This window comes from Vidua macroura, chromosome Z, assembly GCF_024509145.1.
Source record: "Vidua macroura isolate BioBank_ID:100142 chromosome Z, ASM2450914v1, whole genome shotgun sequence".
Classification (NCBI taxonomy): domain Eukaryota; kingdom Metazoa; phylum Chordata; class Aves; order Passeriformes; family Viduidae; genus Vidua; species Vidua macroura.
The window spans coordinates 22,304,882-22,324,217 of record NC_071611.1 but is presented as its reverse complement, the minus strand read 5'-3'; the positions used below and the strand labels follow the sequence as shown (position 1 = coordinate 22,324,217).

Sequence of the window (19,336 nt, the reverse complement as noted above, 5' to 3'; positions counted from 1 at the left end):
GAAGCAGATTTTGCACACTATTTCTCTGCTTTGTTTAAGCATAATTATAATTTGAACGAGATGAAGTTCTGTCTAGATTATTTTGGAGGTTCACTGAATTTTCTACTTCTTTCCATTTATGTTTTCTAAGATTGGATGACAAAGAAAAAGTCAGTACAGAATATGTGGAGTAAGTTAGCTTGCAAAGCCTCCTGCCATCACAATGAATCCACCCTGCTTTTGGTTATCTCTTCATTCCACAATACCACAAGAACTATAGACAGTTCCACACAAATGGAATTCTTGAAGCTTGCTTCCTCAAAACTGAAGGCAAATTTTAGTCTCACAGTTTTTTAAAAAAATAGGGTGCTCAGTACAACACCATGGTCACCTGTTGTTCACAAAGTCTGCACAAGATGGTCATAGAGTGTTTTTTATGGTTTCTTATGTATTGCTAGGATCTCTGAGGGGAGACTTTAGACAGGATATCAGGTAAAAGATTTTCAAAGAAAGGGTTCTAAACATTGGAACAGGCTGCCTAGGAAGTGACAGCATCACCATCCCTGGAAGTGTTCAAAAAATGTGTGGATATGACACTAGAGGACATGGTTTAGTGGTGAATATTGTGGTAGGTTGATTGTTGGACTTGATGATCTTGAAGGTTCTTCTGACCTTAAGGATTCTAAGATTTTATGACTTCAATCTTTACTTAATGGCAGAGGGAGCCCTTACCTTGTGACACCCACCATTCTGCCCGGCATCATTCTCACTAGATTTTCCTTGACAGCAAAGAATGCTGCGTGGGGTCCCCCATAGCACAGCGGGACGCCAAACCTCTGGGAGTTACCCAGGACAACATCTACTCCAAACTCTCCAGGAGGCTTCAGAATACAGAGGGCCAGAAGGTCAGTAGCACAGCAGGCAAGAGTCTGAGAACAGAAATGCACAAAGCAGTCAGCCTCTCTTCTAAAGGAATGGTGTTTACATGGGAGCTAGGTTTTTAAATTTATTTTCAAACAGTTCCACATCATGTGCATGGAGCTGAAGTGCAATGTTTGTAATGGTTATGAATTGCATGTAGCTGAGATAGTGTTTCATTAACACTTAGTTTCTATGAATATGGCTATTTGATGCATCAGATTGATATCTGTATGACCAGTAAAATTTACCCCATTCTGATGAGCTCTTTCAACAAATTCAGAGAAATCTTCAATCTTCCCTTCAGTATCTGGATACTGAAATAACACTCCACTGACATCCTTTCCACTGAAATCCATCTCATGGGGTAATTTGAGCTCAGTAATAACACCTGTATAACTGGAAACAAAAACATGCAGAAGGTAAAATATTCAAACCACTTCCAACCTTGGAGTGATACTTCATAAGATGTTTTCATGGACTCATATATGACTTCTTTCTTTAACATACAGAGAGATGAACATCTTAGCAGCACTAAACCCTGAGAAAGTTTCACATCATGGTATATAGTACTATAGAGATATCACCATAGATATATATATAGATACACCATAGATACACCTAGAAATACAGAACAAAGCAAACAGAGAATGCTTAAGATACTTGCTTCCTAGTAAAAGAAAAAAAAAAGACCAGACTGAATTCAACAGTCAAATGTATATAGTTGTGCAACAATTTAAAGGAAAATTTAAATATTTTCTTTTTATTATATATTTTGTCTCTTTTTAAACAGCTTTAATTTCTTTGCAGTTCTATTTGAATTAGAAGAAATGCCAGATAATAACAGACTTCTGCTTTTAGTTTGCAAAGAAAGCACAGGCCAGAAATGTTAGGTATATGGCAACAAGGCAGAGACGGAAAAGGATTCCGTGTAAGGGAAAAGATAGGGTGGAAAATGGAGAAAAACATTACTTTGCTCTAGTTTGGACCACTGCTATAGTTTGAGGGTGGCATCGGGCATCTACATAGAACTTTCTCCTTTTGTTGTGTCTGTTAAAAAAAAAAGAAAAAGAAGGTTTACACATCAATAATATGTGTATAATATATTCTTTTCCATGGAAATAAATTAGCTTATTTTTAAGAAATTAGTTTTCCTATGTAAAAAGGCAGTTGAAAATATTGGTTATTATAACCAGATTAAGTGTAAGATTGAATGACATTTCTGGCACATTTACATTAAGAAAGTTCATTTCAGACCCTCAAATGAGAATCATACATGACAAAAATTAAAATAGATTATGAAACAAAACAGGGAGCTAATTTCAAAAGCCATGGGAATGGCTCCAGACACACTCTTTTAAAGGAATACAGCTGTGACCTTTAATACAGATTTTTCAATGCTGCCCTGGATAAAAAAAAAATGAGCCATTCAAGTAGGTAAAGGGAGATGAAGAAGATGGGTCCCTATTCACAGCACTGGGGATAGAACTAGGTGATCTTTAAGGTCCCTTCCAACCCAAACCATTCTATGGTTCTGGTAAGACCTAGTTTTCTCTGCTAAGCAGAATTTTATGTCACACTGAGGCTTTGAACTAGTGAGTAGTTAGAAAATTATTTTTACACATACAGAACTATGATTGCAAATCTCTGCTGTGTAATCACCTTCCTGATACACAGTTCTGCAGTGACCTTCAAGAATTTCTCATACTTCATTTGATTTGCAAATCCCTTTCACATGGCGCTACAACAGGCATCCACAAAAATAGATTTGGATATACCAATAAGAGTTTCACTTTTAGCAACTTAGAATTATGTATTCCACACTTTTTAAAGCTTAATTTAATCACTGATGGAAAAACGATAATGTACATCTTCAACTTTCATGGCCGCAAGAGACTCAGGCCACAGTCCATTAGATTATGTGATAAAAGGTCCTGTACATCCCCCAGAGAGAGGCAATGGCAGGTGGGGGAGCCCGGATAACACCCTGTCCTTGCTGCTCCCAGGTATTTCTCAGGAAAAATCAGCCCAACAGAGACCCATCTCCACAAGTGCAGAGGAGCAAAGAGTCCATCAGGCAGGTGAGAACTCCAGTTCATTAATTAATACAAACAGGCAGACCGTCTAGGTGCCTCCCCTCACTTGGCAAGTAGACATTATGGGATGCATGAGAAAAGCATTTGGGGATCACAAACACGTCTTACTATGACATGTTTAGGAGGAAAAGAATACAGTTAAGTGATTCTGTGGGCAATAACTGTAGCAAAATAGGGGAGTAAGGGGACACATATAAATAGTTGGTTGGTGAAGTTCTTGCACCTAACTAGTGAACTCTGTCCTCTCTTCTTGTTAAATGCTTTTCTGATTCCTTTCACGGGTAAGGGGACTCCATGTTCTCTGTGTGTGTATGTGTGTGTGTGTGCGAGTGCCACTGGAGTCAGGACACAAAGGATCCACATTTCCATAGTGCAGCAATGGAAATGACTGGAGGGAGTGGAATGGAGTGAGTGCCAGCAACTGGAGCAGCACATCAGCCAATAGGGGCCCTTGTGTCTGTGGTGGTATCAGTGGCAGCAGGTGTGTGTCTGCCAGTACCTGGGCTGGTATCCTAGGTGGGGCAACTAGACTCTTTCCAGTATGTCCATGTCTCTGTTGTACAGGGGAGGTGGGCATAGCACTGTAGGATGGGGACTCATAAGGGTGAGAGGGAGTGATCCCTCCCTGGAGTCCTGGTAGAACTCCTCCTTCCAGCACAGCCCAGAAGATTGTTTGCCTATTGGCCACAAGTAAGTACACACTGCTGGATTGTGTTCAATCTGGTGTCACCCATACCCACAAAGGCCTTTTCAGAAAAGCTGCTTTCCAGCCTGCCAGACACCATCATGTACCCCATATGCCAGGGGTTGCTTCTCTTCCAGCTGCAGGACTTTGCAGTTCCCCTTGTTGACCATCACAAGGTTCCTGTCAACATTTTCTCCAGCTTGTCCAAGTCCCTCTGGAACACACCATGACTCACTGGTCCATCATCTGACCCTCCAAGTTCTGCATCATCTGTTTGCTGAGGATACAGTCTGCCCCATCATGCAGATCATTAATTGGACCCATGTTGCCCCTGGCTTATAACTGTCCTCCACCTAAAGTTCATGTCACTGACAAGCATACCCTGAGCTGACATTCAGTTTTCCATCTATCTCTCTCCCACCTCATCCAGCCCATAATTTTTGGTTTCTCTGTGGAGATTTAAGGGAGACCCACTGCCCTCCCCTCCCTCCCAAGCCAGTCCTCAACTGTAGAAAGTCATCAGGTTGGTCAAACATAATCTCGCCCTGTCATGCTTGTGACTCCTTATCCCTCCCCTTCCTGTCCTTTACATGTCTGGAAATGGTTTCCAGGGCTAGCAGTTCCATCATCACTGAGGGATCAAGGTTCCATCATCACTGAGGGATCTCCCTGCATATTCATTCCTCCCTTCCTGGAGACAGGAGTGTCATTTGCTTTGCTCCACTGCTAGGCACCTGTCCCAGTCACTGTGGTTGTTCAGACACAATCAAGGGTGGCCTCGTATTGGTATCGGGAAGCTCCCTCAGCAGCCACGGGTGTGGCACATCAGGACCTGTGTAGGTCTAGTTTGCTTAAGTGTTCTCTAGCCCAACCTTCCTCCAACAAGGGTGAGTCTTCCTTCCTCTAGAATGTCTCCTATATCCTTAGTTTTCTGAAGGCCTTAAATGTCTGAGTTAAACATTTACATCAACACTAGGAATTTCTCTGGGGACATGGCAACATGGATTCCAGTTGTTTAGTGAACTGCTCACAGTAAGAAGGCCACACTCAGCTTTAATCCATTGCCTAGATAGGGGTAGATGCCTTCAAATTTCAAAATTACTTCCTGCTGTGATTTAACCACACTTTTAAACAGAGTACCTGTGACATAATTGCATGGCTTCTGCAGCAGCTGTCCCTTCATCCAGCAAAGACGCGTTAGCCACATCCATTCCTGTGATATCACACACCATAGTCTGGTAATTTAGGAGGCTCTCCAGCCTGCCCTGGGACACCTCTGGCTGGTAAGGAGTATACTGGGTAACCCTGTAGGAAAAAAGTTCTGAGTTTGGGTCTAAGAAAATAAATGTGTAACAAAGTTATGGCAATGTATAACTGAACTGTGTCACAGAAAAAATAAATAGAAAACTGTAATTCATTAATCTGGAAATTTGTCAGAATACAGTTATCTTTAAACATTGTAATTTTTACCTTCTGGTGTTGACTTAACTTTTTCAGGACAAGAATTCTGTTTCTCCATTTTGAAAAGAGAAATTACTTTTAATACAGAGATGTGAAGGCATTATGGAGAAGCACAGAGTAAATAGACGTTGAGTGTGGAAGAATTAAATCAAGTCACAATATTCAAAGGAGAGTGTTTTGTTCAATCATATCTAGATATTGCCACATTTTTTCAATACTGTTTCTGAAGACCTTTATTTATCAAGTCTTCTCCACCCTTTTAAGAAGAAAAGCACTTGACATTTCACAGAATCATGCTCAGAAGTATGCAACTCCTTGTGAAATGACAGTTTCCATATATATTAGTGGAAGGAAGTCAGACTGATGTACGTTTTATCTGTTGTCATTTGGTGAACAAAACAGTAGTGCAATATAAGCAACTCCTTAAAAAATGCAAGAATCTCAGGGACATGCACTATTTTAACAGCCCAGAAAACAAAGCAGCGTGGTCCAGCGATGAAAGGCAAAACCAGAGGTCAGACTCTCCTCTCTGCTGGAAATTTGGGCACTAGATTACACAGTAGTTCAGGACAGACTTTACAACAGATTGAATTTAGAGTAGCAGCCAGAAACAAATGCTAAGTGTGAACACTTGTGGACTCTGTTTTCTAGTGATGGAAGAAAACAGCAGATTTTTGCTAAAAGGGCAGTAGCAAGTCTTAGACTTTTGAAAAATGAAGTGAAGATATAAACTTTCAGAAAGACTCCAGTATTTGGAAGCTCAAGTCATGTAAAGTCAGTAGAAGGTAAAAACCAAAGATCTTTTAAAAACAAGTAGGAAAAAGTCTGAAGAGAATGCAAAAGCTAGAAGGGCATATTCAATATGTGAACTCAAAGTGTAAAATATAATGCTAATGTATTAACTGTCTAATTAAATGAAACATCTGCTTGAATTATTCACATACACTATTCAGTACAGTAACAGAAAGCAATACCTATGTATAGAGTACATAAATATTGATGATTTTCCCAAAACCTGTAGTTTTTTTTTCCTTTTGGCCAGTTCTAGCACTAAACTAATTATCATCATATGACTGCAGAGTTCACAAGTGAGATTATGTCCTAGACTGCATGTAGCCTTGCTAGTCCCAATAGTAGGGCTTTTTTTTCTCCACAGCAGCTAAACCCAGTGTTCAGTTTGCCAGATAAATTTTCAGTCTGGTAGTATTAAGATTTCTTTTCTCTATGGTCCCCCTGCCCACTCAGTTCTCACCAAGAAGAAAAGAAAGAATTATTACCACTAAAAAGAATTATTCCAAATGCCTTTGCATGAGCAATGACTTTTATTGATTAGTAGACAATTTCTCTGTACCTAAAGTTTTACAACTCTGCTTTCTCATTTTATTTCACCTAAGGGCCATTTCTTGTATTTTAATTTGCAGAAGGAACTAGAATTAGACTAACAAGAATTAAAACATTGTGATTAATTGAAATGCATTAGAGAATTCCTGCTCCACATAGCTGGGAAAGTACACTATATTACAAAACAAAATAATGAAGACTTATGATTTTGATGTTATGGTTTGGAATGGTCAACACAGTTGAACTAAAACAAATCCATTTCAGAAAGATGGAAAAAAATCAACCAAGAAATCTTGAATTCCAGTACTGCCACAAACTACTATGAAGCTTAACAGTTCCACAAATAAAGGCGCCCCTTATAACATAAGCACATTTAATTAAATACTCCTTTTAAAAGGGTTTTTTTGGCATTTTTACCTACATATTTTAATTCATTCTACTTCTCTACAAGTTCTTAAAATAAAATATCTGTCTTTAGTCTGCATTCTGTGTTCTGCCTGAATCTATACTACATGGTGACTTTTTAAACTAATTTAAAAGCAAACACTCTAAAAGTAATTCTTGCACAGTATGTAGCTATTTTCAGAGTGCAATGCTTTCATTACATTCTGTGTTATTAACTAACAAGTTTAATAATTTACACTAGCGATGTGAAAACTGCAGGCATCCTTGGTACATGTTTGTATTCTTACGCATTTAATGTCTGGGGGCAAAGGAATCAAGTAAGTTGAACTTTGGGAGACTTCTGGTTGCTCTAACAAATGCCAAGCAAAGCAAATACAAGTTATGTAAGGAAGACAATAATCAGAAGCAATAAGCCTGAGCTTGTACTATTTCCCTTGGAGCTGCAATGTGAAGTGTGTCAGCATGGAAAGTGTTACACACTCAGGAGTCTAATTAGAAGTCTAATTTCTTAAACAGTTTCCATAAAGCCTGCATAGTTGTTTTAGCACACATGCACACACACACATATATACTTTCTCTCCAGCAAACATTTTAGCCTTCACTTCAGTCATCTAATAGTTTAGCTTTTAGCCATCTAGTTTGACTTTACTGGACAGTGCAAGATCAGATTTCCGGATAAACTCTCTCAGTTGTTTCATTAACATTATATAACTTACTAGGATTGAAAAGTCTGCAGTTCATTTTGTCCCACTTACTTTCTAGCTGTTCTTGTCTTTGCTTCTATCAACCAATAATTTGTTTCCTGGTACTGTACTGAAATATTTAGATTGCATATGTTGCAAAAAGTGAACAAGAATAAGGCCAAATAAATATTTGCATAGATGTATTTGATACATTCCTTGACTTCAAACACTGCAACTTTTCCACTAGTGATGGCAAATAGAACCAACAAATCTAAAAATAAATAAGACTTAGAGGTCTACAGATATGTAGACCCATTTACGGCAACACGAAGTATTAAAAACACATAACATCTAAGTAACAATGACTTTTTGCATTGAGTAATATGATCCTTTGGTCGGCTGTAGGGTTTTTTGTTGTTTGGGCTTTTTAAAATATATATAAAACCTTTAAATGCTGATTTTACTAAAATAAAAATTACTCAGTAATAAAGTAATTAAAGTAAAGTAACTAATTGTAACCTAAATTAGAAAATACAGGGTGACATTCAGGCTGCTGGAAAGTGAGAGTCCACATGAAATTTAGCTTTTCCTGTTGCATCATTTGTGAGTTACAATTCTTTAGAAACCGAATTGTCAACTGGATGATCAGAATCAAGTACAATATTCTCAGCCTTTTCATAAATGAATAATCTTATTATGATAGTTCAGTGTCACTGCCAATTCTTTCACAAAAGAATTATTTGATCAGACAAGACAAGAACTCACTTTATGGATAAACATTCAAACCCTTGAAGGTCTCTGGTTTAAAAAAAAAAATAAAACCAAGAAAGAAATACTAAGAGAACAGACTTTAGAATTTTCTACTTCCTTAGAAGTTTTTTACTTCCTCATCAGAAAACCATGATCATAGTATTGCGTAGTATTTAACAACCTCCACCCAAATTGCGTACACCAGTGGAGGAGGGAGCTGTTTTTATTTAGGCAAAAGTGAGGAAAGAATTACTTTTGTTTAGGAGGTAAGTCTGTATACTTACTTAAAGCAAACAAGTAATCTTGTATTAGTTCATAATATAAAGGAGCTGTAAATAGAAGTCATTAAACTAGTGGCATACTTTACAGAAAAAAGCATCTTCTAAAGTAAATTTCGAGGTTTAGCATGAACAACACAGTTCCTACACAGTAGGATACACGTTATTACCAAATATATGAAAGCCTTAGTAAAAAAATAAGTTTGTGGGACAAATGTACTTATACATATACATTTAACAATAAAATGTGGTACATTACCATCCTGCATTCTCCAACAAGTTGCGTGTGATGGGCTGAGGCACTGAGCAGTTATAATAACCCATACCTATATAGGACCGCCATATCTTGTTCTTCCTTGCAATATTGTATAGAGTTTCGAGGATTTCATTTTCACCTAATTGGAAAGATTATATGTCAGAATGCTACAGCTACATGTAACAGTAACAGTTTTTTAACTGAAATGTCTTCTCCCCCAGTGTAAAGAAAAAAAAAAAAAAAACAAACATTGTTGGGCAAGTACAAACAGTAGCAGAATAAAATGCAAGTCAAAACCAGCAAAGATAAAGTAGTAACCTGGTAAAATAGTCTAGGGAAAGTTAAATTCTGCCAGAATTTTGAAAATGCAACACCTGAATTAATAACAGGGTTCCAAAGCATATGGAAAGAATAGTGAGAGAAACAGCTGTAGGCAGAAGGAGCTATTTTTGTGCTAATACAATGTACATTCAACCCATAAGAGACCCATCTTGCACATGCATTAAAAAGAACCTCAGGAGACATTTTCTATTAGCCGAATCGTTCAGAATCTACATTGGTTAAGGCCATTGCCATCCACAGCTGTCATTTAGAGTTTCTATCTGAGTCATATTTGTACAAAGTGGGCTTACACCAAGCACCCAGGAATAATTTCTTAGTATCATAGAACTTTATTTCCTCACATTTTCCCTAAATTGCTGATAAAACAGAATAGTTCCTTTAATTCAATTTTAGCATGCTTCACCAGTTTATTAAAAAAAACAAGTTCATAAGAGTATTTCTAGTTAAAACATTCCAAATGAGATTAACTTTCAAATGAGTCTACCAATCTAGTTTGAAGACATCATAAAAGAATGGTTTTGAAGTATACAGAATGAAAGCATTTGCATTCCCTCTCTCCCCCAACCATAGTTTACTCTTTGGTCTTGCTTCTCAGTGTCCTGAAAGTAGTGCAAAAATCACACTGAGTCAACCCATTCCTTGCAGTCAATTAATAATGCTACAAACATCTGCCAAAGAGTTGTATTTTAAAGATATATTAGTAGCTGAGGATGCAAAAGGATGGTCAGTAGACTGTCTTAAGATCACACAGACAGATAGGTCATCCCAACCTAACAGACCTGGGTAGAACTAGACACCAATCCTCCTGGTGATGTTTTTTAATTCTTCCCCAAAATCTGACCTCAGAGTTTGCTGAAATGGGACAGTTATGCCAAGTCCTGTTCCCTCTGCACAACTTGAAGATTTCACTTTATAATATAATGCCACAAATCACAGAATTAGAATACCTCGGGCCTGGATGTCTCAAAATCTATTTTCGCTCTGTAAGTTACTCCAGCAAGAGATATCAAGTCAGAATAGTTAATTTTCTAGAATGTGGTGGCAAATAATTATCTAGGTTTTGAATTAATTTCTAGAGCAAGCACAAAAAAGGATATTAGAACTTCAGCTCTGATTTCAAAACTTGTTTTTTTTTTCTTTTTACTCAAGTTGCTATTATTGCATTTCTTGCATAAAGATTTTTTTTTCAAAAATCTCCAGGTTTTCAATTAATTTATTCCACAGTCGCATTACACCTTTCACAGAGATTTTTTACTAATGTTCAATTCTCGTTTCAAAGTTCATTTCTTCTCTGCCTTTTACTCAGTGTTACCATTAGATGTAATGTATGAAGACTGATTTCTTAGTTTCAGTAAACTGCAATTTTTTTTTCTGGAGACTTGTTATATGCTTATTAGGTTTGAACTCGGCAATGTCCAGGGCAAAGTTTCTAAAGTGTAGTGAAAAACTCCATTCCCTAGAACTCTTCCCACAGAGTTTTTAGTAAGAGAGAGGCAGTTGCTTACGTGAGCTTTAACATTGTAGAGACCTCCCTCTACCACTTGCAAAAAGCTTGATGAAAGAGAGTTTGATTGCAATTTCAGGCAGAGGCTTGTACTCTTGCATAATTCAAACATCAATGATTTCTTGGAAATGGTAACGAATTTCCTTGTTTAATTCCAAATTGCAGTTGAAGGCAGAAGTTGCTAGCTCAATATCACACAAAAAAAATGCATTGAGTGCAGTTTCTGCAGTAAACACATACCAGAAATACTGCACAATGTGACAGATAACATTTCTTTGTTTGTTCAGCTGGACTTTTCTTCTTGAGTTATTTCTCTGCAATTGTGGCTAACAACAACTACATGCAGCCACTTAGCTTGTGCTGGGGATCTCGGAAATAAACCTGCTTCTAAACTGATTGAAGGCACAAAGCCAAAGCCTAGTGAGGCTGCAAGCAGCTTAGGTAGAGATTATGCTTAAGAGTATAACCACACCCCATCTAGCATACCTACACTGAGAGGTTCCAAGACTGAATATATTTTTAATTATCACATTTTAATGAGCTACCTGTGAAGACAGTTACACAGTTAATTTTAAGCAGGGTGGCAAAATACTGGAGGGTATACTCCTTCCACTCCTGTTTCACCTTACTTCCCTGCTCCTTTGGTCACTATAAGGGCAATGGCAGCAGTACAGCTCAAAATATATGTCCCACATTTAATATGTCTATTTGAAGACATCAGGGATAAAGACTCCTTACCCTTTGCCTTCTACTGACTGGAAGTACTTCATCACAGTATGTCTTTAGGAAGATATAAATATGTTTTATAAATATAAATAAATATATCTGCAGTCCTGAATACGGGAAGTCAATAACCCCTGATTTACCTATTAGGCTGGCTTACCTAAGACCAAACATAAATCCATGAAGATTTCATTAATTCAGTGTTTACTTTACACTGATAGGGTTCTGAATTCAAGTAAGAGTGATGCAGGTAATGGTGAGAGAAGTTAATACAGAAGCTGGAGTCCAGAGACCAGAGAGCAAGGCAATGAAATAAACCATGCTTACCAGTACCTCCAGCACCACAGGAGGGGATGGAGGAGGTGCAGCCAGGCTCTTAAAAGCACTGTATGCATAGCAGGAGGGTCAGAGGCTCAGGCTGGAGATAAGGAAAGCTGGGCCCAGGAGGACAGTCCAGCAGTGGAGCAGGGACTCCACCTTTTGAGGTTTCATGCTCTGACTGGGTGAAGCCCTGAGCAATCTGCTCTGACCCCACAGCAAAGCTTTGGGCAGGGGCTAGAGACTGAGCTGGGTCTGTGTCTCTGTCAGTAGCCTTATTTCCCACTCTGTCAAGCCTAGGTTTCAACAGTGTATTCCCATAATGTTATTTGTGAAAGGGGCCTAACTTTTTATTGATAATTCAGTAAATAACTAACACTAATACAAAGGCAGATTAATGTGAAACACAAGAGTGATCTTATGTATGCTTAAAAAATAATTTTTAAATTCATAATGAAGTTGCTACATTTCCAGTTTTGTCCCCAAGACTGTCACCAAACTCTGAAAATAGCAGAATTTTCTGCTGTATAAAGTAACTTGGAGCATATGTAGTGGAAATGTATTATTCTAAGTATTTATTAATTTCCTTAAAACTAAAACATATGGGATTCCTAAAAATTTTAACTATGTAGTTCAAAAAACACAGCTTGAAATATTGTCTGTTGTGTTACTAATTTCTTCTTAATTCTTCCAGCAATGAGATTAAGAACCAATATGCAAAGTGAGAAAATTAAACAGAAAGAAAAATTCACTATATTTAAGTAATGGTTGGACTCCGGCCACTGTCACATTCAGCTGTTTGTTTCCAGTGTTCTAAGAAAAAGTGATTGAAATGGCTTTATTATAGACTAATTTTATTTGGTGTACAATAAACATTATTTAAAAACCGGCATAAAAAAATCAGCAAAAAAATTGCCAGCTAATTTACTGCAGTTGATCTTTATTCCCCTCATCAACTCATTAGAAATTACGATCAAAGACAGTACTCAGAATTATGTCCACTGCTTTTGCTGTATTCCTTTCTTGTAACTGGAGAAAACTTACTGAGGGTCTGAGAGGTTCTGCAAGGACAGTTCCAGATTGCTACATCTACAGATAGCAAAGGCAGAATTTATCACAAAAATAGTAAGAGGGACTGAATTATCAGATCACAAAATGATATACTGTTATTTTTGCTAGTGTTTTTGTAGTTAGCACAGTAGAGTTGCCTTGAACTTGTGAGATACCTGCAAAATATGGCAATAGAGAAGGAAAGTGAAGAAAATACAAAAGGAGCAGTTCAAGTTATACAACTTTAACCATGCAATACAAAAAGAAAGTTACTATTTGTCTGATATATTTTTATTCACTTTATATCAGATCTTAAAAATGATCTAGCCTCTGAGATCAAGGAAGCAAGATCTTTAGAACTGCTGATAAAAGGGGGATTAATTTATTTTCCTTAATTATTTAATTCAATCTCTTTTTAAAAACCCCCAAAAAACCAGATTATATTGAAGAAAAATAGTTCCAAAGCACTGTCAAGCACATAGTAATAATGCCATAGGACAGCACAAGGAAAGTGCATGTTCCAGGTGCTGTGTCCATAACTTCAAGATATGGGCAGAAAGCCATGGTGCCCTGCCCCCCCGCTCCTTTCACTCAGGCTACCTGTGCTCACCCAGCCAGCCTGGGTGCTGCACACAACCTGATGCTGCCAGGAGCTGAAAGCAGGGGCAGGCTGAGTAAAACAAGATGTCTTTCCCTTTTTGGCCCACAGGGGCTACTGCCTGTGAAAGAAAGAGCAGCAGCCTGAAAGTGCGTAAGGAGCAAAGTGTCCTGGGTGTTAATACAGATTCTGCACTATGTGTGGCAACACTCCAGAGGGTAACAACTACCCCCTGCCACAGGCATGTGAGTCATACCGCCTGGACACCAGCAGCAGGGAACCTGAAATGACTAAACTAGCTCTAAAAATCTGTCTGACATTAGGAGACGATTATAAATTCACCCAGAATTAATTTTTAACTGTAATTTAAAATATAAAATCCTATTAAAGAAGATTCACTGCAAAAAGACCTGCTAATTTGGAGACGCAAATACACTCTTCATTACACTGTAACTGCTTCTGAACAATATTGCTTCTAACAACATTTAGACTGGAGACCCGATTGCATTATTAAGATTTTAGGAACTAGTGTTGATAAATTCTAAAATTTGAGAATGTACCTGGGAATATTTGAGAAAAAAAAATGGTGGAGTTTGCAGAAGTTATTTTTAATTCAACCTTTTAAAAAATTCAAATCCTGAACTAAAAATCAGAAATACAAACATATGCACAAGACCTATCCATTTCATATAAAGATGGACATACCATAGCAGCATTGTAGGGACAACTATGACTGACATAGACAGTAGGTTTGTAGGGATAAAATATAGAGGATTACTCATCTAAGATATGTTCTTTACTTCAAATGGGTCAATCACAACGTGTGCATAAAGCACCTTCAATACCTAAAGAAAAGCTGATTAAGTTCAGTTTTATTTACTGTAACCCTGGGAATAAAGCTTTGTAGTACCAGCTGATCCCAATTAAGAATCAAACAGATGTCTAGCCTTGTTGTAAAGATTGACTGAATAGAAGTTACATGCCAAAATTAAGTTTCTCCTTAACTGTCTCTGCAGAAAAATCTGACTGTAAAAAAGCCCATCTTCCACAATTAGTTGAGGTACAGGACTGAAATTTATTGTTAGCTGAAATCAGACATTTTGCTATTTCACTTCTACTGGAATTCAGTGGGCTCATGGCAAGAGACACTTTTAAAATGGCTTTTTTTTTTTTCCAAAATTGACATAGCTATTGATGTCATCTTTCATACCAAAGAAAGGATTTTATTTCAGAAACCTCTTAGCACAAGCTACAGTCCTTCTCTCCTCTATCACTGACAATGGCAGTACAAGAAAAAAATCTGCCAATACAGATAACACTAATAATTATTGAAAAAGCATTTTGAGTGTAGATGCACTTGTGCCATCAAAGCTTGGCATTTACCAGAATAACTAGTCATTCTTACTTAAGAAAGACAGATCATAGAATCAATTAGGTCGAAAGACACCTCCAAGATCATCAACTCCAACCTCTGACTGATTACCACCCTGTCACATAAACCATGGCACTACATGCCACATCCAGTTGTTCCTTGAATACCTCCAGGAATGGTTCCTCCCTGCACAGTCCATTCCCATGCGTGACCACTCTTTCAGAGGAGAAATTTTTACTGATTTCCAAGCTGAACCTCCCCTGGCACAGCTTGAGGCCATTTCCTCTAACCGTGTCACTTCTTAGCTGGGAGAAGAGGCCAAACCCCACCTGGCTATACCCTTCTGCCAGGCAGTTGCAGAGAGCGATAACGTGCCCCTGAGCCTCCTTTTCTCCAGCCTGAACAATCCCAGGTCAATCAGCTGCTCCTCACAGGACTTGTGCTCCAGACCCTTCACTGGCTTTGTAGACTTTCTCTGGACACTCACCAGCACCTCAGTGCCTTTCTTGTAGTGAGGGGACCAAAACAACATATGATTCAAGTTGTGGCCTCACAACTTGAGTGCTAAGTACAAGGGGACAATCCCTGCCCTGCTCCTGCTGGCCACACTATTGCTGGTACAGGCCAGGATGCCATTGGCTTCCTTGGCCACCTGGGCACTGCTGGCTCATGTTCAGCTGCTGTCACCAGCACCCCCAGGGCCTTTTCCTGTGGGCAGCTCTGCAGCCACTCTGCCCCAGCCTGTGGCACTGCCTGGGGTTGTTGTGACCCCAGGGCAGGACCCAGCACTGGGCCTTGTTGAACCTCACACCACTGGCCTTGGCCCATTGATCCAGCCTGTCCAGATCCCTCTGCAGAGCCTTCCTGCCCTCAGGAAATGTCCAGGTAAGTAAGGTTAAAAATTTTCTCTCTATATATATGCTATGTCCTTCAGGGAAGTAATGAAGCTTCATTCTTCCACTGAAGAGTAGGTCTGTGCTAAAATGTCTAGGAGGGAACACAGGTACAAAAACAGTGTGCTTCTACTATAATCAGAGATTTAATTTATCATCAGTGGAATATGCAATGCCATATAAACAAGCTCTTTAACACAAGCTAGATCCACAGGAGCCTCTTTTTTCTTTTCTTTACTGGTATTGCATTCAGACACTTGATTAATAATTTTCCTTATTTTAGACAACTTGTGAGATTATCAATGGAAGGATCTATAATGTGATCTTTTCTAGTGACACACACTGAATCAAAACTTGAAGATTATATATCAAATGTACACATCAACTATACACACCTGAGATGAGGTCTACAGCTATGAAAGCTTTCCAAAACATCCAACTATAATTGCAGAGACCATGATACACAGACATGCATTTTATGGTGGGTGTGTGGTTTTCTTGAACTGCATGTCTAATTCTATCTGTAAGGATTGACTTCAATGAGACTTCAATGTTAGCTCAGATGTGTTTGTTACTATAAAGGAGTAGCTCTAGCACAGCTCATTTGTTCAGCTGCACTCAAATTTGTGGGATCTCTAGGATTACATTTTTGAGTTATAAAGACAAGTGGAAATTGCTATATTTGTAATATAAATTTTATAAATGCTGAAGCTCATTGAATAATGTGTTTTGCATTGCCTTGTTCTGTTCTCTCTTTCCATGTGTGAGAGCATTCATACAAATAAAAACAAATGTTTAAATTAAAATATAATACAGTTTTCATGACACTGCCCAATTTTGCTAATTCCCTTTAGTAAAACGTATATGATAGAGAAATAATGCCCCATCCTTACATAAGAAATACCATCCTGGTGATTGGAAAGTGTTCTAACAGTACATTAAAGAGGAAGCAAGCTTCACTCAGATTACAGTGTCCTGGGTACAAGATGTTCAATGTGATGCTGCACAATTTTAAGCTGAGGCTTTAAACTTTTCTTTTAAAAGCTGTGGAATTTTCTGCTACCAGTTAAGGGGAAAACTAGCGACAAACAACTACACATTAAATTATAATAGATAGTCCAGCACACTGGCTGCAAAAGAAAAGTTGTATACAGTTTTCTGTACCTCATGCAAGCATCTCTTTTGAAAACTCACTGTAGCATGCTGCGCAATGTGAGACTTTGCATCACAGTCACATTCTTTCAAAGTTTACTCTAAGGGAACAAGAACAGCATAGCAAGTGGAGCAAATGCCAGTGAACTAAAAACACTGTTAACTAATAAGGTCCTGTTACACTGTGAGAACTTGCCTACAAAAGGACATCAACTAATGCACCACTGTGTAGGAGACATACACTCAAAAATACTAAGAAAATCAGCATTTGAGCACTGCATCAAGATTGTGACTTAGGCTGATGTCACCAGTTTAGTTTTCAATAATGTATAAGTATTTTTGTGCCCACTATTCTGTATTACTTTTATATATGTTTTGGTGAAGTAAAATTTTGTAAGAGTATCATATTAATTAATAATAAAAACTAATGATTAAAAAAATTGGAAGGGCTTCTAAGACATAATTATTAGTGACAAATTGCATTTCACCCCTTCTACTGACCAAAAAATATAGTAACCTAAAAAGTTTTCTTTGAGGTCAGTGAAAATCACTTCTTTGTCAGGGAGTACCTTGATTAAAACACATTAACCATAAGGAAATATGCCAAGCAGTACTTTCAGCAGTTATACAGACACAAGAAGGCTGCTAAATTCTACTTCTCTACACAGCCTCTCCCCATTTTAATAAGATAGAAAGTTATGAAATACTAAAATACCATTATACTAATAAAAAATTTTAGAGGTAGAAACTATTATTCCCTGTTGTATACCTCCTGGCTAGAATCTGTCTTTTCAGGGTCTAGTTTTCCTGGCTGTTCATTGTGGTGCTGCCTCTCATGTGTGATGTCATCTCAGAGTAACCAGATTGAACTGGCCAGGAATCTCACCGGAGCTGCAGGCCTGAAGTTTACATTCAAATTACAGCACACAGATGAGCAATGAGAAAATGCCAGCAAGAGGAATCAAGCTTTCTACAAATCAGGCAAAGGATTGCGACACGAAAATGAAGTTAATACTGATGTAACTGGATACACATCTGAATGCCCATTGAGCTTTGTTAGTTTTAGTGTAATTGTTTAGCATTGGGAATTTTTAAGTGTTTCTTTCACTTACAGGACTTCCAGCATCATGTTCACAGATTTCGCTCAAAAATGCAGTTATGCAGGCAAAAATTTTGTACTGTGCTTGCTAACTCTTAAAAACATTTATATCTAAAACCTCATGAAATCACATCAAGTTTCCTACAGCAATTTGCTGAACTACTGTAGTGCCACAATAGCTGACTCAGATGTTTAGTTTTCCTGCAGTTTACCCATAACACTCAATGAGACAGATTTAAAATTCTGGCCATTAGTTTACTGTGTATCCATAATATGGAGACAAAGACTTTTCATGTTATGAAAATATGCAAGTTAATATTGGTGGGGGATCGGGGAGGAGAAATACCAAAGAAATACTGCAGATACATAAGAACCACCAAAAGGTAGTGGCCCATTTGAAGCTGCAGTTCACACTAAGGGGACGATTTTTAGTCGTACTTTTCCCTTCACATTAGGCTCTTCGGACAAAGTGAAGTCAATGGAGCACTTGAGCTCCAAACCGGGTTTTCGAGAAGCCCCTGTCTGCTACACATATTTTCCTACCGATTTCCGAGAGGAGAGCAATAAACGCAGCAGCCAAATTACTCTACGGAGTTGGTCGGAGAAGAATGAAGTGTCGGTGATTATTTAAGTCTTACCCTGCACTTCTAACTTGGGCGGTAAGATCAGACCGCTACACGTGTCAGCGGGGACACTGAGGCAGGGGGTGCGCACCCCAAGTCCCCCCCACCCCCCACGGGCGCTGGCGACCGGAAGGGGCCGCGGGAGGGCGCGGGGAGTCCAGGAGCACCCCGGGCCATGCGGTCACTTACAGACATGGTCATCCATCCTCAGCGGCCTCCGGAGGCGGATGCTGGCCGGGATGGTTTTGTCCATCAGCTCCTCGACGCTCTGGAAGAAGCGCCCGCACGCACTGGTTAGCTCCCGCGGGGCGGCACAGCCCTCACCGGGAGGGTCCGGCCGCGGAGCTCCCGCCCCGCACGGCGCCTACCTGCACCCCGACGGTTCGCAGCATCTCCCGCTTCTCCTCTTCCCGGGGCCCGATGTGCCGCCGGGAGAAGTCATCGTGCCGCGGCAGGAGCTGCTCGATGCACCGCGCCGCCTCCCCGCCGCCCCAGCGCCGCTGCCCCGCCGCCGCCCACAGGTGCGGCGCCCCGCGGGCCGCCAGCCGCCCCCACCAGCGCCCGCAGCTCTGCATGCCCCCAGCACAGCCCTGCCGCCACCGCCGGGCGCTCACACTTGTGTGCGGGGGGCGGCGCGGCGCGGCCCCCACCGCCCGCGCCAATGGGGCCCGGGGGCGGCGCCGCGCTCGCCCCGCCCGCCGCCACCTGCCCGCCCGCCCCCCGGCCCTGACCCTCGCCGGGCCGCGCCGAGCATCCCCCGCCGGGCTGACTCGGCTCTGGCCCCGACTCACGGGCACACCCCGGAGGACA

At 39.7% G+C, this 19,336-nt stretch overlaps 1 protein-coding gene across 1 annotated transcript in view; it reads right to left on the bottom strand.

The window, feature by feature from the left end:
* GLDC (glycine decarboxylase) overlaps positions 1-19,101 on the bottom strand; it is a 39,218-nt gene extending 20,117 nt beyond the window's left edge. The window contains exons 1-7 of the mRNA XM_054003860.1: positions 18,895-19,101; positions 18,716-18,794; positions 8,856-8,991; positions 4,819-4,983; positions 1,870-1,947; positions 1,149-1,296; positions 712-908 (exon numbers count right to left, since the gene is read on the bottom strand). Coding sequence (XP_053859835.1) covers positions 712-908; positions 1,149-1,296; positions 1,870-1,947; positions 4,819-4,983; positions 8,856-8,991; positions 18,716-18,794; positions 18,895-19,101 — 1,010 coding nt within the window. The remainder of the gene's footprint in view (positions 1-711; positions 909-1,148; positions 1,297-1,869; positions 1,948-4,818; positions 4,984-8,855; positions 8,992-18,715; positions 18,795-18,894) is intronic.
* Positions 19,102-19,336: the final 235 nt, after the last annotated feature.